Genomic DNA, 26652 nt, shown 5'->3' on the forward strand with positions numbered 1-26652 from the left:
GAAAATCAAGAGAATAGTGCCAGGAAAGCCAGATAAGGAGTGATTTTCCAAAAATTGTCAGTTACTATGGAAAATCGTAGCTGCTGAGGATTAGTGTCCATTGGATATTTCAATGTGAATGCCATCCGTGACCTTGATGAGAATAGTGTCATAGAATTGGTAAAGGAAAATCCAAAATTCAGAGAGTTGGAGAAATAGAGACAGCAGTTGTATGCCTACTAGCTGTGAAGAAAACAGAATGCTAGCTTGAGAAAAGGAAGGTGGTTTTTTTTTTTTTTTTTTTAAGGTTGGAATAGTGTACTGGAGTAACAGTGGGGAAGCTGAAGATTGCAGGTCAAAATGGATGGGCTTTCTGGAGGCCAGGCCCCTGGAGTGGGTTAGGATGGAATCCAGAACACAGGTAGAAGGTGTGGCATTTGGATCAGAAAGACCTTCCCTTGTTTAAGATTGGAGAAAGAGATTATTGTGGATTATTGTGGGCTGATGTTTGGGATGGAGGAGGAATTTCATTGAGGTCTTCATAGTCTAAATATTGTGAAATATTCAAGGTTTTTCTATTTTAATGTAGATTTATATGTTTTGTGATTTTAGTAGAGGAGGTATGATTAGGACTTGTACTTAGTTTTAAGGTTTAGTTTGCTTTTAAGTTCTACAGATACACTCTGCTTCAATAAAAGAACTAGTGAGCATTTTCTTTACCATGTACCAGGTTATCTATCTTATAGGCTGATATGATTATATCTATTAAAGAAGTATTTTACTTAATGTATTTGATTTGACCCTAAGTATGTTCAAAACCATGTAATAATACACTCATTATGATGAATTTTATTTATCATTTGCCCAGACAGGCTACCATAAAAATCAGGCTTATATTCAGCCTATTGCAGTTTCCTCTTGGTTGGGAGAACTTTCCTTATGATATGAGGAAAAGTGCTTAGAGATTCCCTGCAAGCCCTTAGAAAGGTAAATCTCTTTAACATAATCTGTATTCAGTAGTCTCTTTGTGATTCTGTAGAAAAGCTATCTTTGAGAGTATGGTTTCAGATTCTTGATTCCTGAATTAGAAAAAGAATTCAGTCTGTTCCATGGGAGTAGTCTTTCAGTAACTAAAGTTTTCCAGAATTCACAGGTACTATCAAGAGATACCTTTAGGCCTTGGAAGAAATTAATGGGGAACTTATTCCCACAGAATGATGATTGTTATAGACAACTTTTAATGAGTTTATTGTCATTTTTGAGAATAATGAAACCTAAGCTGTGTGTTTCCATATTTTCTCATAAAGGAAGACTTTTCCTGAGGATGAAACAGTAATTTAAGATTTTGTCATTGTTAAGTTTTAAACGTAATTGTAATCCAAGTGTTGAAAGTTATTTTTCCATTAGGATTTCCCCCATTGTGCTTATTATATATAATAATATATATATTATTAGGTCAGGGTTCTGTCAGGGCTCTGTCAGAGTACTGCATCCAGTATTCAGCCCTCTATTTAAGTAATTTACAGAAACAAGTGAACATATCAATATCCAAAAGAGGAACAGAAGTGTTTGAGAGAAATGTTTATGGGGGGAAAAGGTTAAGTATCTTGACACTGTACGATTAAAGATTAAAGTAAAACTATTTAGTTTGGGAAACATAGCTCTATACCCCAAATTAATAGTCTACATATGTGCACTAAAATCCTGATTATCTGGAATGTGGGAATAATGACTTAGTCTGAATAATTAAAAGGGTATCTTCTTAAAAATTGAAGTCATTTTGCTTTAACTGCCCTTTTTTTTTTTAAGATTTTTGTTTATTTATTTGACAGAGATTACAGGTAGGCAAGAGAGGCAGGCGGGGAGAGAGAGAGGAGAAAGCAGGCTCTCTGAGGAGCAGAGAGCCCGATGTGGGGCTCAATCCCAGAACCCTGGGATCACGACCTGAGCCGAAAGCAGAGGCTTTAACCCACTGAGCCACCCAGGTGCCCTGCTTTAACTGCTTTTGATTATAAAAAGTTTTATGTGCTTTCTAAAATTTAAAAATAATAGAATACAATTTGAATTTTTCTAATGCAGAGTAATCTGTCTGAACATCAATTAATATACCATCAATTAATATATTCTTAATAAGGGAGCTATTTGCCCCTATCTTAAATCACCTTTATTGCTATTCTGAGTCCTTTTTGCCCTCCCTAATTTTAACTGGGTTTTGTTGTGTTTTTTTGTTTTTGTTTTTGTTCTGTTTTTTTTGTGGTTAGTCTCTTTAACCTTGACCTTATATGTTCCGACTTATAAGGGAATATACCCTACTCTTAGAGGTTTTGGCTTTACATGGATGGAAATGAGTTTTACATGCTTTCAAAAATGGGAAAAAATATAATTTGGATTATTTTAATTAAGGGCCACCTTTTTGAACATGAATTAATATAATATACCATCAGTTAATATGCTTTTGTTAAGAGAGCTGTTTGCCTCATTCTAAATCATCTTAATCTACTACTTTTTTGAGTCTTTTTCTCCTCCCTGGGTTTTTTCTTTTCTTTTGTAGTTAATTCTTACCTTGACCTGAATGTTTCTATTTATAAAGAGATGCTTCTTATTCTCCGAATCTTTTTTTTGCTTCGAATAAGAGAAGTTGGATACTGGATTATCCAAATAAACTGTAATTTCCAGAAGGAGCCAGGAAAGAGTATTTTGAGAACTACATGATATGGTTAGCGTGGATCCTCTCATTTCCTAAAGCTGATTGGCTGGGATATAGATGATTTTGTATCTGGTAAAGATACAGAAAAATCGGGGCGCCTGGGTGGCTCAGTGGGTTAAAGCCTCTGCCTTCGGCTCAGGTCATGATCCCGGGGTTCTGGGATCAAGCCCCGCATAGGGCTCTCCTCTCAGCAGGGAGCCTGCTTCCTCCTCTCTCTCTGCCTGCCTCTCTGACTACTTGTGACCTCTCTCTCTGTCAAATAAATAAAAAATATCTTTAAAAAAAAAAAAAGATCCAGAAAAATCATATTTAGCTGAACCAGTGTAGGGTTAGGCCTCCATTTTGTACAGATATTCAGACTTATTCACAGTGTAACTGGTGGGCTCACATAAGCATAATAAACAGAAATTTGTCATTGCCTGATCGAGAATTGTAATAGGCAGCTGTCCCCTGCTCAACCCCTACCCGAGGCATCTACCTGTAGATTCTGAGATTTCTGTAGAAAATCTCATTTTCTCTTCCCTAATTATTAGCCTGCTATGAAGGCTTTGAGTGTTGACTCCTTTAAATGATTTTGTTGTAGTGAAAGTGGCTATAAAATGGATTTTTGTTGATAATCACCCGCTGGCTTTAGTATGGGTTTTTCCATAGTAGATAAAAGGTTTTAGTTTTATGGGTTTAGGATATTTAGTTACTTGGACAGAAAAAAGGCACCACAATGAAAGCTCTTTCATTTATTTGAAACAGCTCTCACTATTAAAGATCTTTTGATGTTAAAAAGTAAGTTGTTCATCTTTTAAAATTCTGAGTGTCTAGTTTATTCATTGTTGCCAACATTTCTGGAGCTACCAGAAGACAATTATAGGCAACTTGCACTTTTTAGTTTTAGTCAGAGTTCCTAGAATACCTTAAATGGTATAAGTTCCAAACATATTCTATATAATGCAGCTTTTTAAAAGAGTGGGGTTTTTTTTCTCCTTAACATTCACTCTGAAAACAAATCAATGTGGAAAAAGGTTATAACTGAACTATCTGTATTTAGTTCTAATGACTGCTCAAAAGATGAGTATTATTTAAGGAAATATTAAAAGGAAATACTAAGTCTTCCAGAAATAATTATGATTAGATATACTTTAAGAACTATTTGGTAATGTGGACTCAAACCTAGTTGATTTCATGTTTTCACATTAAAACAGTTATTTAATAGGATGGAAAAATACTAGCTTATCTTAGAAATATTATAAACTTGTCTACCCTTTTCAAAGCTCTGACGTGGAACTTGGATCCTGTTAGGCAAGCTTTTTTGTGGGCGTATTAATTCACCTTCCACCTGTCAGTACCTATAGGTAAAGACAAGAAACCACACCCTCTGTTCTGACCTTTCCCTCAGAGAACACTGACTAGAATCCTTTGGCTCAGCCTGCGAGGCTGTTTGAATAGCTCAGTTCAGAAGAGCTTTTACTTTTGAATTGACTGAAGCAGCAAGAACAAGGGAAATAATGTTGCAACTACATTTCTCAAGACTGCTGCTATGGAGATTTCAAACTTGACTTTCCCTGCCAGATTCTTTTTGGAAAGCTTATTTATTTCGACAGATATATTTGATACCGAAAACAGTTTTATGGCTTGGCTAATTAGATATTTATATTTTCATTCTTCCATTCTTTAAAGATTTAATTATTCTAGATAAAAAGGTGTTTTTCTGCTTTTTTGTTGTCTTTGTTTTGTTCCTTTTTTTTTTATGAATACTGGTGGAAATATAGGTTTTTTAAAGAGATTTGTGCATTTTTTCTTTTGTTCATTTATATGAATTAATGCTTATTTGATAGTACTAAAAAGAAATTTTCATAATTCTGTGGTGTATCTTGATAAACTAAAAAGAACTTTTTAATGTAGTGGAAAACTGTTAAAGCAAGTGAAGAAATTTGGCAGCTGCATCTACTAGCATGGATTCTTACCGTACTTATTTGGCAACTGTCAAACTCCATGGCTCATGGTTGGAAGAACAAGACGAAGACATTTATGAGGTTGAATCTCGTGTGCCTTTACCACATCCTTTTCCTCTCTCTGAACATTTGGATGAAAATAACTCTGTCATTATTAATACTTCTATTTTTCACTTTATTCATAAAAGAAATGGGCACATATTAAAGCTTATTTCTAAAATTTCACTGCCTACCCCTCCTTATTCAGTAAGTATAAAAAATTTGATTTCTTATACTTTTAGTTTATACTTTCAGTTTTTTATGCATTTAGTTAAAAAAAGACCTGTATAGTGAGAAATGAACTTTAAATGTCCTTAGGTAAATGGGGTAGAATCTAGTTTTGTTACTGTTTCATGTGTTAATACTCATTTATCCTGATATATTGAAGAGCTAAATTTGGTGTGAGAGCCCCATCTTGGCTATGTTTTTGATTCCAGAATGCAGAGTGAGATAGTATTACAGTTTTCCATGGCAGGCAAGCTGTTTAAAAAGATCCTGCTTGTCCTTAAGAATCTTGCTTTTATAAGTTGATGATGCCAATCCCGAGTAAAAATGGAAAGATTATATTTGAGGGAATGAGCATTGTGATACTTAAAACAGCTAAGTCCATTGAGCCAGTTAGGAAATGTTTACAATCATATGGTATACTGGCTGTAGTTCCAGACAGGGAAAAAGAAAATATGGATTCTGATTTTAATTTTCTTGTTAACTTATAAGGAACTTAAGCTTTAATATGCTTACTAATCCAGTGAGGAGATACTGTTTTCTTTATGTGAAATGTATTTTACAAACATTATTAAGAGTATTTAGCATGAAAAAAAAGAATATTTAGCATAGTTAGTATTTCAGGCTTATTTAACATGTAAGTATGTTGTGAGTGATTCACTACAAGTTATTCAATATAACTACAAGTTATTTTCAGCACTTTTTATGACTTTCATGGCTTTTATTGTAATACACTAGCTAATATTTAATAGGCCAGATGATTTTCAGAAGAGTTTTGTTACCTCTCCTGAAACTTTTATATTAAAGTGACAGAATATTTATTGATGCTTTATACTTATTTTAATGTAATGAGTTTAACTTATTCAGAAAGGCTGAATATGACATTTTAATATATATTTAGATGGACATTTGAAGGGACTCTCTTATTCCAGCAAAGTAGGAGTGCCATTTGTTATATTAAATGAAATTTGTTTCACTAGCTTTACTGTATTTGATTCTTCTAACTTTTTAGTTTTGTTTTGTAATACTGAAGTTATTTCTTGTGGTTTTATCGTAAATGTTTAAATGCACTTTAAAGTTGCTTTAGATCTTACCAAGAAGTAGAACATTAGAAGCAAAAACTTAATTTTTTAACTAAATCAAGCATTTTGTTGTAAATGCTAAATGGCCGTGTTGTGTTTGTACAGTAAATTTGAAAAAGGAGAAAAAACAAACACTCCTGTCCATTTAGTGAGAACTTCGAACTCTTTTTGAGATTTCATGTATTTACCAGGCAACCAATTTATAACGTACAGAAAAAAGTTACATATCTACATATGTAGAAGCAATTAATATGCTTTAAAAATATAGGCTGTGACTATAAATTCAGGAGAGTAGTTATATATAAATTAGGTCTTTATGGTTATGGTTTTTTTATAGTTAAAAATCAATATATATTAGTTATCCACATTTAAAGGAAAATACTGTTTTGCCAGTCAAAGTGAAAATATAAAGTTTTATTTTTGTTGAGGTAACAATGTACAGATATTTTAGGAAATATTTTGTAATTTAAAATGTATGCTCATTATCCATTACAAGTCATAAATGTGTTTTCATCTTATCCCCAAATAATAGTTGTAAATGATATTTAATACATCCTAAGAATAATCACATACTAGATATTTTGGAAATTGACATAGAGTGACCATAAAAATCTTTAGTTAGTAGTTCTAAATCTGTTTGCTATGGTAAATACTACTCAGATATGAAGAGCAGAAGTCTTTAAAATACACTTAAATATCATAATTTTATAATATATTTGACTATAAATTAGAAACCACTACATTTTGGTGTAGTGGTTCATGTTTTAAACGTAAAACATGATAATATCTTTCTAATATACTAAGTACTTTGTATGTAATTTTACAAATTCTTACCTGGTGAGCCTATTTTTTAATATACATGGTAACCTCTTTTTAAAAAAATTTTTAAATAGTGTTAATGTTATAAGATTACATACTAGAAACATTTGAGGTCAGTTTTTTTTCTCATGTAGTTGTTTAAATAATAACAGATAGGGGCACCTGTGTGGCTCAGTCGGTTAAGCATCTGACTCTCGATTTCAGCTGAGACCATGATCTTGGAGACCCCACATGGGCCTTTGCGCTGGGTATAGAGCCTGCTTAAGATTCTCTCTCTCTCCCTTTCCCCCTGCCCCTTCCCCCCATGCTTGCTTGTGTGTTCTCTCTTTTAAAATAAAAATAAAAACAGATAAGCCAGTGCTGGCAGTCAGAAGTTCAGAAAGCTAAGGCAGAAACAGTGCTTTTCTATACTTTCATGGAGCTGGTAACAGTGATCACTCTTTCTTGAGAGCTTTGGCCTGTACTTGACTGTCATCTTTTAAAATTGTATAAGAACTTAGCCATGCCAATAACAGCAGGTATTAAGGAGGCTGTATTTATGAGTAATTAGGGATAATGCCTCTGTATTCTAATGTTTTGAAAATAAATTGAATATTCATATAGAGCCCTGTAGATGTTTCATAGATGGACAGAAATATAAAGCTTTTTAGTTAAAACATGGGTTATAATAATTTCATTTTGTTGTGCCACTATGATTTTCTTAATTGATCTCATTATATTAAGCATATATTAGTTCCCCATAGTATATAGCAAGAGTCCACAATCAACAAATGTTCAGTATAAAAGATTCTAAGTTTTTCATACAGTACGATTAGAGAAAATTCTTCAGAAAATACAAAAAGAGCCTGTGTGTCATTAACTTTATGTTTCTCTTTATGTGATGAAATACAGATCTACTGTTATGAAGTGGTTTATTTCCAAAAGAAACATTTTTTACACCAAATTAAAATGCATCTCTTTTGTAAAGTTGTATGTAGCTAAACTACTTGTGTACTGACTTTTTCCTCCTACTAATGTTAGTATGTACTAGAAATACTACATGGCTATAGTTCAGCAGTTCAACAGTATGTCTTTATTTTTATCCTTTTTTTTTTTTTTTTTTAAAACCTTTAGTGGGGAATGACATTGGCCTTCCCAGCACTTAGTTGTCTTCCTTCATGTATGCTTTCCCTCCTTGTTTAGCTTGAACATGCCAAAGTTACACAGACAGAGTTGATGCGGGAGTCATTTCGACAGAAACAAGAAGTGACTGAGTCTCTTAAGTGCCAAGAAGAACTGCGAGAGCGCCTTCATGAGGAGTCCAGGGCCAGAGAACAGCTGGCTGTGGAGCTCAGTAAGGCTGAGGGTAAGCAACTTGCCATTGGCAACCGAGGAAGGAAAACTTTCAAGTTTAAAAAGAGTTTTTTGATGCAAAACAGATCTGGACATTACCAGTCTACTCTAATTTAAGAGTGACCACTGAAATGTAGTTGTATTTTGTCTTCGGAGTTTCTCCAGGCAATTTTAAGAACCATATATGCTTTTAATTATTAGGAAGTATTTAATAGAGGGGCGCCTGTGTGGCTCAGTTGGTTAAGTGCCTCCTTCAGCTCTGGTCATGATCCCAAGGTCCTGGGATGCAGCCCCTTATGGGCTCTCTGCTCAGTGAGGACTCTGCTTCTCCCTCTCCCTCTGCCTAGTGTGTTCTCTCTCTCTCTGTCAAATAAATAAATCTTTAAAAAAAGAAAGAAAGAAAGAAAGAATTTAATAGAATTACAGAAAGCATTGAAATTTTTGGAAAATATAAAAATTTATAATGGTCATTTGTTACCATAATCCCACAATCCTAAAGCAAATTTAACGAAGTAATTTAGGGATGAAAAGACCAAAGCTAAGAAATGTTAATAAATTGTTCAAAGCCACCATTAAATGGTGATGCCAGGCTTTATGCCTCTAAAGCTTCATGCTGTTTATATTCTGCCATACTGTTGTGGGTGTTGGCCTGCTAGAATCGCTTAAAATATCAACTTTCTCTAATATATTTAAAATGAGGTTTGATTCACAAGCACCTGATTTATATTGCTTTCCAGGAAACTGTCTCTTTATATCTGTGTAATAAAATGAGTTAACACCTACATGATATAATGCATTAGCATAGCAAAATAAAACAAAAGTTCAAAGGAACTTCATATTTAGGCACAAAGGTTAACAACAAAAAGGTTTCATTGAACGTATCGTAATTGCTACTGCTATCAGCAGCAGATTCATTCAGAACATTTAGTATGTTGGAATAAAGTTTTGCTAACAGTATACCTGTTACTTATATAACACCAAATGGTAAGATTTGAAATAAGTTATAATCCCATTCCCTGTTAATTTTATCTTATAGGTGTCATTGATGGCTATGCAGATGAAAAAACTCTTTTTGAAAGGCAAATTCAGGAAAAAACTGATATAATAGATCGTCTTGAGCAGGAATTGTTATGTGCAGGTAATAGATTACAAGAATTGGAAGCAGAGCAACAGCAGATCCAAGAAGAAAGAGAATTACTGTCGAGACAGAAAGAAGCTATGAAAGCAGAAGCAGGCCCTGTTGAACAGCGTATGTATTTTTAGACTTTGTATATGAAACACTCCTTAAAAGTTCAAGGTGGCTCTTTTCCCCTTTCATTGTCTTTATTCCTGTATTTTATATGAGGATTGAAAAATTAAAAGAAAATCTACCTCTTCGGTAAATGTTTTATAAGCTAACCATGTAGAGTCAGGGGTGTTTTGTTTTGTTTTATTTTTCCTGTGGCTGATTTTAACTGGAAAAGATAATCCTTTATCCTTGAATTTCTACCTTTGAAGAAAGCTACATATAATGAAGAAGGATATTTCTCAAACCATGTAAGATTAAGTACTTTTAATAGCAGAAAGGCAGGAAAAATGTGTACTTGGAATAAATAACTAAGAGTACTGATGCCAGCACTTCGGGCAAGCAGGTAGGGGTGGATTTTGGCCTGCAGGAGAATAGATTGAAAAAGGTCAGTGACTATTAGAAGGAGGCAGACATCGGGTTTAACCTGTGTAGGAGTTCAAAATGTACAACTTATAAATAACCTTTAATCTTTTCTTAAATGAGAAATCAGATGTGATATCTTTGTTTGGCAGAAAAGAATGTCAGCCATTATGACAGTGGAACTTAAAATCCTTTTTATCATATCCTCTCATTTTCATAGTACACATGCAGTTAGAATTATAAATGTGTAGTTTCACTAGTTGAATTTTACCAATTTAGAAATATGTACAGCAGACATTTTTGTAATTTCGTGCAGTTGTTTCTGGTGCTTAAATTTGTTTAACACAGGTTTAGAGTTGGAATTTTTTAATATGCAAAGTATATAGATCATACATGTAAAATATTTAAGAAATACTGAGACATCAAGTGTTACTAGTGGTTTTAACTTTTACTTCTGATTCTTTTGTGTATACGTATTATCCTATTTTAGGAAATAGACATGTAAATTATATCTTTGTTCTGTATGTGTGTGTTTTCTTTCTATTCTTATAGGACTAGTAGATGCTGCAGTCGATGCAGCACCTGAAGCAGGTGTGTTTATACAGTGGCATGGCCAGTCTTTGGGTGGTAAACTTACAACTCCAAAAATTGGGTGACCCTTGGATTTTCAATCACATACCTCTACTTTTCCAACTAACGTACCTCTGATTTTACTGCTGTGTTTCATACTTACAGCTTTTCTCTTTAACAAAAAACTTTACTTGCAATAAAATACATATTTACATTTGAAATTAACAACTGAGATTCATAATGATCATCATCTTATATCTGTTTTTCCACAGAGCTTAAGACCATTTCAATTTTTCACAGAATCAAATACATTAAACTCTTGGAGCCTATAACTTTAAAGTGCTCTTTCTAAATCAGGAAATATAAGATGATGGTAACAATAGGATCAATGAGATTTAGTAAAGTAAAGAGACTTTCTGGTTCACTTACTTTTATATTAACGTCTACATCAGTATTGTTTTAAAAGAAAAGCTATTTTCTATAGATTCCTAGTCCTGAGTACATTGTTGGCAGACTGAGTAGTGTAAAGACTCTCGGGTTATGTTCCTTTATTTTTTCATTAGAGAATTGTTTTACTTTGTTATTTATACTTAATAATTGTATTATTAATATTAATAATAATAGCTAACACTTATATAGTGCTTACCATACTCTAGGCACTATTCTTTATGTATATTAACTCATTTGATCCATAATAACTGTTAGAGATCAGTACTATTACTACCCCCAATTTATGTATAAGGAAATTGGAGGACATCATACTACGTTTCACATAGGAGATAAGTGGCAGAGCTAGGATTTGAATCCACAGTCTCTGCTCTTAAGCAATACACCATACCGCCTCTCATTCTTGTCAGTTTTTTCCTTGATACATTTATGTATGAGCATGCAAGACTAACTCAGGAATATGGATCTAATAAGGAAAAAGACTAACAGGAAATTCTGATTGTAGTTGTATTTTTTTTTTCTATAACTCTTACTTGCCTTGGTTAAAAATGTACAGTATTTGATCTTCATGTGTATTGTGTATGCATATCAAAGTGACTTTATTGGCTTGATTTTTGCCTGAGGTGAGTTATTTCTGTGCTTAAATTTAATTAGACTTTGTTCTTTTCCTTATAGTGCAAGTGGATTTACTTATTTTTTTCAGTCATTTGCTATGGCATTTTCACAAGTATTGTTTTTAGTGATAGGATCATTCTTTTTGTTAATACAGTATAAGTTTTGGTATTAGCTTGCTTACTTATATAGGAATGTGATAATATGATATTTTCACAGGAACATTTTCCTTTTTTCCATGAGTTTGAAATAAAAGACCTCTTGTTTCATAAGGTAAAATCTGAGCATAGTTATCAGTGATTTCATTATTATTAATTATGATTTAACTTAGAATATTTTTATATTTATAAACAGAATTACTACAGGAGACAGAAAAACTAATGAAGGAAAAACTAGAAGTACAGTGCCAAGCTGAGAAAGTACGTGATGACCTTCAAAAACAAGTGAAAGCTCTAGAAATAGATGTTGAGGAACAAGTCAGTAGGTTTATAGAGCTGGAACAAGAAAAAAATGCTGAGCTTACGGATTTACGACAGCAAAACCAAGCACTGGAAAAGCAATTAGAAAAAATGAGAAAATTTTTAGATGTAAGTATTCTCAACTTGAATATTGATTTTCTCAGTGTAATGCTTACTTGCTATAACTCTAAGTTATGACTTTTAAATTATGAAGAGACTCTTGAACTCTAGCATTTTCATATGTATGTGTTTTCTACCAATTAACTGAAAAGTACTATTCCAAATAGTTCACCTATCACAGTTAAAAGGAGTGCAAGCAGATTATGAATAAACCCTACCAGTTAGCCTTTTCCAAATTCACAGTTAAGAAGCTTGTCCTAGTCTTTCCTTTAACCCATGCAAACACAGGTTGAGGATCCTGAGTAAAGCTAACTGGCCAATACTGTTTGACGCACAAAAGATATACATAGTAACAGTGTGCTTTGGGAAACGGGATTGGAAGTTGTTATGCTGTCATTTTTGTCTTCCAAAATGATATTAAGTCTCTAATTTCACATGGATTTTCTTCTTTGAGATTTCATTTAAGGCCTGATAGTCTCTTTATAGACCAGGGAATCAGATTCTGACACATTTTATAACTTTAGATATGAAATCTAGGTTAGGATAAAAGAACTTTATTTACTAAATAATCTGCTCTGCTTTTTTATTTTTTTTAAATGACTGAATAACAATGGAATTACTCTTTTGTTCAAGAAAAATAAACTCATTTTTGGAACAATATTTTTATATTAGTCTATATTTAACATTCAATTTTTTAAAATGTGCTTCAAATAATATTTAAATACATAAAGTTTTCTCAAAGAGTCCAAATAGGCTACGTACCATAGAAAAGATGGTATCTTTTTAAACTTTTTGGTTTGGGCTAGTCTCTGGTCATCAGTTGTTTGTCTTCAAATAAAGCTATGTGTGTAACTAAAGGGAAGTAGCAGAAATAATAGCTTCAATATATGTTGTTTCATATGTTACTGTTATTTAAACTTCAGGAGCAAGCCATTGATAGGGAACATGAGAGAGATGTATTCCAACAGGAAATACAGAAACTAGAACAACAACTTAAGGTTATACCTCGTTTCCAGCCTATCAATGAACATCAAACTAGAGAGGTAAGAACTTTACTGATGTTGTCTGCCTTACAATAATTTGTATATTATGTGTAAAATAAGATGTGTATTGTGAAGAACTTAAAGGAAATTCTTTCTATTATATATAAATCTTCAAAATCAGAAAATTAAAAATGTCTTCAGTGTGAAAGAATCTTGAAACTCTAAAAATTGTTTGCATTGAAATTTATCTTCCAGTATTACCCAATTAAATAAACTTCTCTGCTTATTTTTCTATTCCCATTCCCAACAAACCTGGTCAAAAGAATTGTCCGTATTCACTCTTTACTTCCCCATCTTGTGTTCTTTTCTCAGTCCTCTGCAATGAAGTTCCAACCCCTCTGTCTCAGTGGGGTTTTATATCCTCTTTTTCATGGAAATGATTCCTGTGAAGGTTACCAACCTCATGGCTATGTCCACTAATCATTTCTCTGTCTTCTTCATACACAGCCATTCAGAGGCTTTCATTACTGCCCCTTCCATAAACAGTTGACTTCTGTGGCATACCTACTTCATTGGTCTCTCTCTAATCTTTGTTTTCAACCCAAATGAATGATGGAGTACCCCAAGACTTAGTTTTGGGCCCCCTTCTTTCTTATTAATAGTCTCTTCCCAAGTAGTTACAGGTAGAGGACTATGCATTTATATCTCTATCCCTGATACGCTTTTGAACTCTGGACTTGAATATTCAGCTGCCCGCTATATCTCCATTTAGATGTCTCAAAATTAACATGTTCAAAAGGGGGCTCTTGATTCTGAATGACTAACCCCCAGCAGAGAAGGACAAGAATAAAACATGTTCCTTCTTCATTTCAGTAAGTGTTATACCATCTTCACCTTCCTCATTGCTAAGATGCAGCATTCGTCCTTGATTCCACTCTTTTTCCCAACCCCTGCTTCCAGTCCATTGGCGGTCGGGTTGCACTACATCTTAGATCTTCCTGTTCTTTTTATCTTCTTAAATCTTAACTGATACTGTTTGGCTGGGTAATTTTGGTAGCCTCACTACCACTCTCCCTGCCTCTACTTTTTCATGCCAATTGTCTGTTTCCTCATATAGAAACATAGAACTCCAAATTTACTGAATGAATGCTACATGAATGAGAGAAGACTTATTGTATAAATTCCTAGCGTTGGCTTTTTATGGTTATAAAGAGATCGTGCTTACGAATTAAGCCATCCTAGTTTGAATCATGGCTCTGCCATTTACCAGGTGTATGACAATGGCTAAGTCACTTTTTAAAACTTTCTAATATTGTTTACTCACTTCTAAAATAGAAATTGTAATAGAACCCACCTCATAGGAGTATTGGCCTACTACATAGTGAAGTTATAACATTGTTTTCAGAAATAGTAACAGTTAATTTTTTTTCAAAAATCTTGTAGTATTGGGGCACCTGGCTCAGTGGGTTAAGCTTCTGCCTTCGGCTCAGGTCATGATCTCAGGGTCCTGGAATCAAGCCCTACATCGAGCTTTCCACTCAGCAGGGAGCCTGCTTCCCCTTCTCTATCTGCCTGCTGCTCTGCCTGCTTGTGATCTCTCTGTCAAATAAATAAAATCTTAAAAAAAAAATCTTATAGTATTTAATTTCTATACAATTTACTAGATTTCATTTCTCTTCAAAGAATTCCAAAGTGCATAAAATGTGTATAAATTCATTATAGTAAAACGTTACCTACATTCTCATTGAAGTAATCTGGTATAGAATAGCCTTATCTATATTTTATTTTATCTATAATTTTCTATAACAAGAGAAAAATTATCAATCCCCACAGAGTTTGTAGTTCCTGTTCTTATTCCTAACATAATTTCAGCTTTTGAAAAATAGCTGTGTTTGTTGAAACTCAAAGGAATATTAAAGCTCTAGAACTTCCTATCACTTCCTATTATTTGGTTTCTTACATTTGAAAACTGTGACCTGCCTCATTCACGAAACTTTAAGAAACTAACAAGGATGTGTATATTTGATTTTCTCCTGGAACAGTGTGATCTATTTGTTCTGTCCTTACCTTGTCAAATCTGATTCCCCTGATTCTGATTTTCTCAAGATCAAAATAAGCTAACTGTAACAGTATATTGTACTGTTTTGCTGCTTTGTTGTCTTCCTTCCTTGACTGTACTTTCAAATCTTAGTCCACCCATGACTATCAGAGTTTCTCCTGAGTGGCTTTGTTATTGTCATTCTTGAATATGTAATTATAGGTAAGTTTGCATTTGTTTTAATGTTTTGCACAATAAATATCATTTTAGATCATTTCCTTAAAATATCTCATTGAACTAAGCTAGAATTCCTTTTTTTCCTACCATCACACTTATTTTTCTAGTAAGTTTTCTCTCCTCACCTGATGAGAATGAATTTCTTAAGCTATTTTATTAATGCTTCCTGAATTCTACCGTCACGGAGCCATTCTCTTGAATAGACCACGAATATCAGGATTACTTAGGGAAACTCTCAGGGTGCACAGGTCCCTCTCATCACTCCAAATTGTCATCTCTGTTCTGCAGTGCTGGAACGTATAGGCTGAGAAAGCTTTCTAAGTGACCGTATTAAAGCTCTCCCATCCTGTGGTGTTTAGAACTATTGTTTTATTATATGTATCAATTATAACCATTTGTGGAAAGAAAAATAGAATCCATGAAAGATTTTTTAAGGTTATCTTATCTCACATAAGAATGTAAGTCAGTACTCTGTAAACTTGTCATTTTTATTAGGTTTTAGTGTGGTTGAACCATTAGAGCTTATACTTTATTTATACTTTATTTAAAAATGTAAATTTTTTCTCCTCCTAGCTGGAGAAAATCTTTGTCTTAAGAGAAAGAACTTTTTGTAAAGGGTTGATGAGAACAGTATTATTTCTGTTTTGTTAGTACTGTTTTGTTTTGTCAACTCAGAAAATGTCACCATAGTTGGAGATGATCATTGCTATCCTTATCAAAAATAAAATTAGCATAATGTCTGAAAATACTTTTTGAAATGCGTTATTAGCTTGTTGAATTTTTTTTTTTTTAAGATTTTATTTATTTATTCGACAGAGAGAAATCACAAGTAGGCAGAGAGGCAGGCAGAGAGAGAGGAGGAAGCAGGCTCCCTGCTGAGCAGAAAGCCCGATGCGGGGCTTGAACCCAGGACCTGGGATCATGACCTGAGCCGAAGGCAGCGGCTTAACCCACTGAGCCACCCAGGCGCCCCAGCTTGTTGAAATTTTTTTAAATTAACAGTTTTTGCTTATTATATTTCCAGGTTGAACAGTTAACAAATCATTTGAAAGAAAAAACAGACAAGTGCAGTGAGCTTTTGCTGTCTAAAGAGCAGCTTCAGAGGGATATCCAAGAACGGAACGAAGAAATCGAGAAATTGGAATTCAGAGTAAGGGAATTGGAGCAAGCCTTACTCATTAGTGCAGACACTTTTCAAAAGGTGTGCCATTTTCTTTAGGTTAAGTTTATCAAGTATTTTAATGCCACTTACTCTTAGTTACATGAACATCAGTTCCTTTAAATAAAAATTACTGCTGACTTTTTATTGATATTATTACAAAATATAAATATAACTTTATGTCTTTAGTGACATCATAACTGTATCTGTTTATTCCTATCTCCAGATGTTACTTGCATACCTTAGTCCTGAGAAAGGAAGATTAGCTAAACCAGAAGAATTAATGATCCTTTTAACAGTCAGTAAGGTTGTAATTGTAAAATAATAGCCAAGTGAAAAAGCTGTGGACACCAGTTGAGGCTGATGCTTTATCCCAGACTAAGGAATGAAGTCTATTCCCATTATACTGCAGAAAGCAAGAATGAAAGAAGAGCAGGATAAGGAAGGTTAGGAAGGGAGCAGTTCAGTGGATAGCCTCCGTTTTACCTGAGGAATGAATTTTAAAAATGTCAAACATTCCTGTTTATATAAAAATGCATTCAAACCTGCGTATCTAAAACTTTGATTATTCACTCATGTAGATTATCAACTGCTAATTGGAGAAATGAAAGTGCTACTTCTCTAATTAAAATGAATCATGATTTAATGTCTGAAGTTTTGAAAAAATTCTTATATATTTAAAGGTAGAGGACCAAAAACTGTGTGGAGCTATAGAAGCTAAAGCAGAATTGTCCCTAGAAGTACAGTTGCAGGCTGAGCGAGATGCCATAGACCGAAAGGAAAAAGAGGTAAGTGGTTTACCTTTAATGACAAAATGTGGTTTGAAATATTTTTCAATAATTTTAAATAAGTTATTCGGGAATATCATTTGTATAGAATGGAGTTTATAATCTAAAACCAAAGTTTAGATGATTTCTTAGCTCATTGCTTAAGTTGACCTTGAAGACAATAAAGATTTGAACAAATACGTTGGTATGAGGAAGAGTGTTACAGGTAGAGGGGACAAATGTAAAGGCCTTGACACAGGAAGAAGTTTTAAAGACAAAAAGGAGGTAAATATGAACTGAGTGAAGAGGAGAGTGTAGAGAGAGTTGTGTTAGGACAAAACTTTTTCTGACTTACCATGGGCCTTGAAGTATTGCTAGTTTGCTGTAGGGTTTGGTTTTTTGTTTTCAGGGTTTTTTGTTTTGTTTTGTTTTGTTTTTTAAGTTACATTGCCCTGGGAGGTTATTATTGTGCTATTTTACAATATACTAAACATGTTCTTAAAACAAAAATTTAACAATACAGTAATTATATAAAGTTTTCCTGTGTTTTTCTACTGCCTCCCTTCTCAAACAAAAAGAAAATCACTTTTAATACAGTAATAATTTCTAATTTCAATTTAAATTAAACTTATTTAAATCTTGGTCTACTATTAGCTTTTCTAAAACATATTGTACTTTGCATTACCTAGCTATAGCATATCAATTAAAATACTTAAGGTGTTTTAAGTCAGATTTTTTCCATATAATTTTCTCAGGATATTTAATATATTTTAACAAATATCTATTGAACTTAAAGAGTAAGTGAATGTTAATAAGTCCTTTGTAAAATATAAGAATGATTTAGACATCAACTAAAATCCGTCTCAGAAAAAAGCCCTCTAAGTGATGAATAGAAATGATCATTTCCATGAGAAGGTTTATTTTCTCACTATCATATTATACTGACTAATGTTTATCTAAAAGGTTCTTGATTATTTTGCTTTTTTGGTTTTCGCAACAGGCAGGCAACACTTGTTTATCTATAACCACTTTTATGTGTTTTGAAAAGAACATTTAAAGTGCCTTACAGTAATAGAGAAATTGTCTGCTCTCTAAAAAGACAGACTTTCAAAACTGAACCCTGAAACAATGATAGTTGATTATGGATAGTTGATTAACTTTACTAACTTTATATTTTAATTATCTTCTGAATTTAATATAACATTACTGACACTTCATATTTTGAGGTCAGTATTTGATAGCAGTCTACCTTTTACTCAGAATCATAGCTGTTCAGAACTACAAGGAGGCCAGTCAGCCAGCTTCTGTCAACCAACTCGCAGTATTTTATAGATAGGATAGAGCCAGGTGTATTGAGTGAGTAAAGGGTTAAAATGATAGTTCATCCTAGTCTACCTAGTTTTTAATAACAGTGACAAGTACTCTGTCAGAACCCACTCATCTGTGACTAAAGACTAAAAGAGAGGAGGAACATAGAATTAAAAGATAAATCTTTTAATGAAAATAACTTCTTAAGCATTCTCTCCTGCGTTAGGCAAATGTTTTCAGATATCTGATGGAATATCAACAGAAGATGTCTGTATGTGTCATTTTATTTTTTTCTACTATTCTCATAGCCTTAATCTGTGCACAACTTTTTTTATCGTATGTTTAGAAATGCAAAATGAATAGAAAGAGAAGAAACTTTAAAGATAGGATGATAAGAAAAAGGAAATAATGTGGGGAAAATAGAAGGAAGAATTTCTTTAAGAAAAAGATGCCTTCAGTAGGTCTTAACTCTATAGAGCTAATGAAATCTAGCTCATAGATGGCAGTAATAAGTGATCATAGTTAACTTTGTGGAGGTCTGTGCTATAAAGTGGTATTTTAAAAGCCTGATGTCATTAATCTTTACAGTCTCCCTGAGGATAGGCTCTAGGGTTACCTCCATTTTACAGATGAGTAAACTGAGTCTTAAGAGAGGTTTAACAACTTGTTCATAGTCACACAGTAGGTGGTTGAGCAAGCATTCCTCCTAGATTTCTCTGATTCTGGAGTCCTGTGATGCTGTACTGCTAAAGAATTGGGGAATATTTTGCCTTATTGGTAAGAAGTATTAAAGACTATCACTCAACATTTATTAAGACCGTAGTACGTGTTGATTACCACTATCCAGTTGTAAAACTAGCAGATTTCAAAGATCTAATGTCTAACTAAGAAGGCATATACACATTTGAAAGCAATAAAAAAAGGTTTTAAAAGAAAACACAAATAGTTGCAAATTAATATAATCCAAAAAGTATAGGTAACATTTAGTAGCTAAAGTAAGTGGGATTAAAACAAACAGCCACCGTTCTGTTTTAAAACCCTAGTAATATTCTTGTGGTTTTGGTTGTTACAGGCTCAGTAATAGGACAGCCTGGGACTGAAACTAGAGTCTGGCTGAACAGGAGGAAAGAATCCTACAGTTGTTGTCTTTGGGAATTGAGGTCTCTCTTGTGATGACGCAAATTCAGCTTCTTAGAACAGAAATGTTAGTACTTTAGGCCAATGTTTCTCAGACTTTAGTGTGCACATGAATCCCCTGGGGATCTTATTAAAAAGAAGATTCAGATTCAGTAGGTCTGGCATGGGGCTTTGGAGTTTGTGCATCTCACATGTTCCCAGGTGATGCCAGTTGTGCTGCTCTAGGGACCACGTTTTGAATAGCAAGACTTTAGATAAACTCTTGTGTCAAGAAAGTAAAACAAAACAAATAAGTGGAAAAAACAGACTCTTAAATACACAGAACAAACTGATGGTTGCCAGAGAGGAGGTTGGTTTTGGGTGGAGGGTGAAGTAGGCAAAGGGGATTAAGAGGTACACCAAAAATCAAATAGCATTTGAGGTGGAGCATCATTTTTGAACTTAAATGTCTACATGTATATTAAAGTAATACCTTTCATCAAAAGTAGCTGTGAAAGATAAGGATAGGTATAAATACTACTACATTAGATAACTTTGAAGAAGATAAAATCACCACCGTTTTCAGCAAGCCAACCTGATAATTATATATGAGCAACTATTAAATGTGTTTAAGGTGTGTCACCAAGTTTAATACCAGTGCACAGAAAATGAGTTCCAGACATTAGTTATTATAAGCAGGATAAATGATAGTTAAGAATGTGAGGCTCTAGGGAGAAGGGAGTTGAGGGAAATTGGAAGGGGAGGTGAACCATGAGAGACTATGGACTCTGAAAAACGATCTGAGAATTTTGAAGGGGTGGGAGGTGGGAGGTTGGGGGCACCAGGTGGTGGGTATTGTAGAGGGCACGGATTGCATGGAGCACTGGGTGTGGTGCAAAAATAATGAATACTGTTATGCTGAAAAAATAAAAAAATTAAAAAAAAAAAAAGAATGTGAGGCTCTAGGAGCACCTGGGTGGCTCAGTCATTAAGCATCTGGCTCTTGATTTGGCTCAGGTCACGCTCTCAGGGTCACAGGATGGAGTCCCATGTTGTGGGGTTCCTCACTCAGCGGAATGCTGGAGATTCTTCCTCTCCCTCTCCCTGTGCCCTTCCGTCCCATTTGCTTGCTCACACTCTCTCAAATAAAATCTAAAAAAAAAGAGAGAGAATGTAAGGCTCCAAAGGTAAACTCCTCACCACATATTAGCCTTGTGACCTCAAGACAAGGTACTTTGTTCTCAGTGACTCCCTCCTCATTTCCAAAATGGGAATAATCCAAGTAAAGATCTCATAAGGTTGTTACAGAGTTTAAAAAATGATACCTATAAAGCGCCTTATGGAATACCTAACAACAAATTGTCTATAAATGATGGCTACTATTATTAGCATTAATACTATTTCTGTTAAGGGGCTTTGCCTTGTTAGTGCTAAGATACGATTCTATTTACATGTCTGGGTGTAAGCAGTATATGGTTCCTTTCAAGTTCTAAGGAAATAAATGATTTATAGGCTACCCTCTGAGCCAGCTACTACTGAATAATGTTGCTTCTACATTCTAGGTTGCTGTTAATGCAGCAATTTTGATCATTCATTAAATATTTATTAAGTAGCTAAAGTAGCTACAAAGCATTGAGCTAAACGACTATTCCTTAATCAGACCCAACTTTTAAAATATAATGGTAACAGCTCTTAAAACTCATTAGTTTCAGTCTCTATATAACCATTTCAGAGTAATTGCTTTAACATTAACAGGAATCTGTGCTCAGAAAAGAGCTAAATTTCTATTGTCCTAATGTATAGGAGTTCTCTAATTTTATCCTAAAATGGTATTAATAACTTGCTATTTAAGTTTCTGTATTTCAGACATAAGGATCTCACAGTCTTAGTGTCTACCTCTCCTTTCGTCTACTTAAGCAAAGCACATGCAGCCAAACCTTTCATTAGGTTAAGTTTTAGTACTGACTAATTTGAGCTAGTCTCATTTGGTAGCTAAAACAACTGACTTAATTTTGCAGCTTTCTTGAACCTTTTGATAGCAACTAAATTTAACATGAAATAAGATTTAAAATGTGGACTCTTTCCCTTCCTTCCATGACTTCTTCTGCTTTGTCAGAAAATATTTTAGGTAAGAAATGGCCCCTTGAATCCTTCCTTCATCTGAAGTTCTTCTCTTTGCTTTAAGTGGAGTGATTTAAGGGTGATCAGTTTGAAAATACCTAGAAACCACATAGTTATATACTGGCTTAAGAGAAACCCCTTTATTCTCATGGTTCATATGTCTTAAGTATATATGTTTTATACACCTAATTCAGCACTTTTCATTCTCTTTTCACAAACATTTGTATAAACGGGTATTTTTTTTTCTCTTCCCTTTTGATATTTTGGTATCAAAGATTACAAACTTAGAAGAACAATTAGAGCAGTTTAGAGAGGAACTGGAAAATAAGAATGAAGAAGTTCAGCAACTCCATATGCAATTAGAAATACAGAAAAAGGAATCTACCACCCGCCTTCAAGAACTTGAACAAGAAAACAAATTATTTAAGGTAATTAATTAAGAAAAACTTTGTTCATAAATAATTCATAATTTTTGTCTTGTCTTAGTCTCAAGCACTTGCTGAGTCTAGCTGCTAAATAATTCTTAACAGAGGAACATTCGCTGCAAATGGGTTTGCATGGAACTTATTTTCAACCCAGCATAATATTTGAATTCATCACGAATGAAAAAAATTTTAGAACTTTTATCAAAATATTTTAAGAATTATTGACTTAAAATTACTATATGATTGCTCATTTTATTTGTACATTTTGGGCTCTTTATCTTTTGTAACACTTAATTGGAAGAGTATTCAGAAAATTACATGTAATGATCTATCCAACTGATTGGGGTTTTTGGTCCCTAGGATGAAATGGAGAAATTGGGATTTGCCATAAAGGAATCTGATGCTATCTCTACTCAGGACCAACATGGGTTGTTTGGAAAATTTGTTCAAATAATGCAGGAAAAAGAAATAGAAATTGACCAATTAAATGAGCAAATTACAAAACTTCAGCATCAACTTAAAATTACAACAGATAATAAGGTACACTAGTTTTAAATTATTACATGAAATTAAGCTAGAATTTTGAAGGGCAAATGCTGTTTTTCAGCTTCTCTTTGAGTATAAGAACTGAATAAAACTTAATCCTCTTTTACCCATTAATTTTATTTTATTAAGGTACATTGGCTTTGGGCACCCGGTTGGCTCAGTTGGCTAAATGCATGCCTTCGGCTCAGGTCATGATCCCACTGTCCTAGGATTGAGCCCTGCTCCTCCTTCCTCACCCTCTTCTTGCGTGCTTGTGCATGTCGTGCTCACGTGTGCTCACTCTTTCCCTCTCTCTGTCTCTCCCTCTCAAATAAATAAATAAAATCTTAAAAAAGAAAAAAAGACACATTGGCTTTACAAGCTATGTGTATTTTTTATTCCCTCCTAATACTGTCAAGGATTTTTGATGTTTTCCATCAAATGACTCAGATTTCATCATATCATTCTAACAAAATCTATAAAATTCTATTTGATATGAATTAAATAAGATAACACCATCTGTTAACCATTTTTATTTTACTACTTCATTCTTTTCAATTAGAATGTATTGATAATGACTATTTATAGGAAATCAGCTACTAATGTTTAAATCACTTTATATTTAACAACTTTCTGAACAAAGTTAGAAGTAAGGTCCTTGTTTGATATGATGGGGACTCTTGGTTTATATCAAAATTAATCTAACTGGGCGCCTGGGTGGCTCAGTGGGTTAAGCCGCTGCCTTCGGCTCAGGTCATGATCTCAGGGTCCTGGGATCGAGTCCCGCATCGGGTTCTCTGCTCGGCAGAGATCCTGCTTCCCTCTCTCTCTCTCTCTCTGCCTGCCTCTCCATCTACTTCTGATCTCTCTCTGTCAAATAAATAAATAAAATCTTAAAAAAAAAAAAAATTAATCTAACATGTCTGAGAAGTGTATTATTTGTGTGAGATTAACTCTTTGAGATCCTGCCCTTAAAATAAAAAGTAAAATTCCCAAAATGCAAATACATATTTATTATGTCTGTTATTTGTTTTCATTAACAGGTTATTGAAGAAAAAAATGAACTGATAAGGGATCTTGAAACCCAGATAGAATGTTTGATGAGTGATCAAGAACGTGTGAAGAAAAGTAGGGAAGAAGAAATTGAACAGCTCAATGATGTGATTGAAAAACTTCAACAGGAATTGGCAAATATTGAACAGAAGACATCAATGGATGCCAACCCTTTCCCAGAGGAAGCAGATAGTTTAAAACATCAGTTGGATATGGTAATAGCTGAAAAACTGGCTTTGGAAAAGCAAGTAGAAACCACTAACGAAGAAATGGCTTTTACGAAAAATGTACTTGAAGAAACCAATTTAAAAATGAACGAGCTAACACAAGAATTATGCAGCTTAAAGCGAGAACGTGAAAATATGGAAAAAGTCCAAAGTGTGCTAGAGAAAAGCGTTAATATGGACATAGATGACCCGAGCAAAACCAAACCTGAACTGGAAGTTCACCTTACTGAGAATGCCTTTAAACCCCTAGAAAATCAGACTTACGTCACGTCTTTTGAAGAAAACAGCAGAAGTTCCATAAGCAGTTTGGAAACAAAGGTGCTACAGCTTGAGGGCACTGTGAGTGCAAAGGACTTGGAACTCACCCAGTGTTACAAACTTATAAAGGACATGCAAGAACAAGGCCAATCTGAAACAGAAATGCTTAAACAGAAGATTGTAAACCTACAGAATATACTTGAAGAAAAAGTTGCTGCTGCTCTTGTGAGTCAAGTCCAACTTGAAGCAGTTAAGGAATATGCAAAACTCTGTCAAGATGAACAAGCAGTTTCACCAGAACTTGAAAGAACAAAAGTACAGAATTTAAATCCAGTAAGAGACAATGAGATGGACCCAGATGTATTAGCGTTAACCTTGAGAATATCAGAATTAGAAAACCAGGTGGTTGAAATGCAGACTAGTTTGATTTTAGAAAAAAAACAGGTAGAAATTGTGAAGAAAAATGCTTTGGAGAAAGAAAAGAAGCTACTAGAACTAAAGAAGTTATTGGAGGAGGAGATAAACCAGGGAGGTAAAGAAAGGAAAAGAAGCCCTGAAGGAGATTTTGAAGTTTTCAAGGTTAGGTTGTTTTTTATTTTTTTCACTTAAATGCCATAAGGAATTCTCTTTTTCTTTGTTCTTAAACTGATTACTAATTTAAATTAAATATGGTGTTCTTTACATCTAGCAATTCATATATAGAGGGTTTTTATAAAAATACTACTTTTCTGTACAGTCATATTATTATCACTAAAATAATGGATACAGACTATATTGTGATCTCGAAATCATGTTATTTCACTAGCATACTCCTATTAAGTAGAGCAGTCAAAAGAAAGTTAGAGATGTTAAGATTAGCAAATGTCTTTTGGAACTTGTGTGGGTTTTTTTTTCCTGTTCCATCTAACATGCACATTATTTGATCGTTCCTTTTAAGTAATTGAAACATCAAAATATATTAGTATTCTACTGAAGTAACATATCAGTGATAAGTCATTAGCTTTTGAGATTTTATACCTGATAATAGGTTCTTTCCTTTCTTAGAAATAATTTTTATCTTACCTTTTAAGTCTACTTATGTAAAGATCTGAAATGGCCTTTATTTCTTAGCATAGGGCAGAGATAGTAGAAGGACTTTAATTTCAAATTCACACTTTATATATTTATAATTTTGAGTAGTAAATGTGTGGTCTTATCTGAATACTAGGCAATTTAACTAACAGCAAGATTCTATAAACATATAATTTGTTTGACAAAGTATGATAATTTTTTCCATTTAATAGACTTTTTTGTCCTAGCTCCCTGGAAGTATAAATTCTTATAGTCATATTAAAATATTAACATGACTTTCTATGTATATAAAACTTGTAAGAAATATCTTAGTAAGACTTGGTATTTTTTGAGGAAAGTGATATAAGTATGAAAGTGTTCTGGGGCACCTGGGTGGCTCAGTGGGTTAAGCCTCTGTCTTCGGCTCAGGTCATGATCTCAGGGTCCTGGGATCGAGTCCCACATTGGTCTCTCTGCTCAGCAGGGAGCCTGCTTCCCCCCCTCTCTCTCTGCCTGCCTCTCTGCCTACTTGTGATCTCTCTCTGTCAAATAAATAAATAAAAATTTTTTTTTAAAGTGTTCTGAATGGTAACAATACTTTCACTAATAATATATAAATATTTAGGAATATATATACTAACATGATGTATCTTTGACTCCTAGAAAATAATTTTTTCTTTACTGTCTCAAGAACATAAAATGATAGTTCCTAAAAAAGTTTTCCTATTTTGAAAGAACATGAATCATTTCTACATCCTTTTATCTGATAAGCAGTCATTCTGGAAAAAGCTTCATTAGAATGTATAAGTGCTTTTGAACTTGGCTCTATCTTTTGAAAATAATGTGTTTTTAAATGTTTTCCACTGCAATTCAGGCAACTGCTGAGCCTATTGATACCAGTGAAGAAAGTGGATTTTGTCAACTTGAGGCTCTTAGAGCTGAATCATCAGCTATCAAAGAAGAACTTGCCAATTACAAAGAGAAAGCAGAAAAGCTTCAGGAAGAACTTTTGGTAAAATAAGTAACATACGTCCTATTTAACTTATTTATACATATCTTAATTTCATTTTGAAGTATATTCTCTTCTGTAAAAAACAAACCAAAAAGCTGGAAAAAAAAATCTTTTGTGGCTTTGATGAAAAGTTACTATAAATTTCTTTACTAGCATGTTCTTGCTTGGTTTTCTTTGAATCTTTTATAGAAAGATGCTTTTAGTCTCTAGTCTGTTAATGAATGAGGAGAAAGATACTAAAGAGAGCTCTTTATCCCACAAATACCAAAAGAGGCTGATAAAATAATTTCACTTCTATGGTAACTGGGACTATACATATATACAAATTTATATAGAATCTATGAGTGTTTCTGAAATATTTATCGTATTATTCTGAGGAAAATGAGCAT

General features: G+C 33.6%; 1 protein-coding gene across 11 annotated transcripts in view; it reads left to right on the forward strand.

Moving 5' to 3' along the window:
• Positions 1–26652, forward strand: part of AKAP9 (A-kinase anchoring protein 9) — a 161840-nt gene that overhangs the window by 103809 nt on the left and 31379 nt on the right. For 6 of the 11 annotated variants that reach the window (XM_047696033.1, XM_047696042.1, XM_047696043.1 and 3 more), the window contains 11 exons: positions 7980–8142; positions 9166–9378; positions 10330–10368; positions 11761–11993; positions 12908–13027; positions 16267–16443; positions 17085–17189; positions 21989–22141; positions 22499–22678; positions 23707–24780; positions 26126–26263. In XM_047696033.1, coding sequence (XP_047551989.1) covers positions 7980–8142; positions 9166–9378; positions 10330–10368; positions 11761–11993; positions 12908–13027; positions 16267–16443; positions 17085–17189; positions 21989–22141; positions 22499–22678; positions 23707–24780; positions 26126–26263 — 2595 coding nt within the window. Of the gene's footprint in view, positions 1–4130; positions 4879–7979; positions 8143–9165; positions 9379–10329; positions 10369–11760; positions 11994–12907; positions 13028–16266; positions 16444–17084; positions 17190–21988; positions 22142–22498; positions 22679–23706; positions 24781–26125; positions 26264–26652 lie in introns of those variants that run through there. The other 5 variants (XM_047696034.1, XM_047696039.1, XM_047696037.1 and 2 more) reach the window with 3 other exon arrangements.

The sequence above is a fragment of the Lutra lutra genome, chromosome 11 (assembly GCF_902655055.1).
Source record: "Lutra lutra chromosome 11, mLutLut1.2, whole genome shotgun sequence".
In the NCBI taxonomy this organism is placed as follows: Eukaryota; Metazoa; Chordata; class Mammalia; order Carnivora; family Mustelidae; genus Lutra; species Lutra lutra.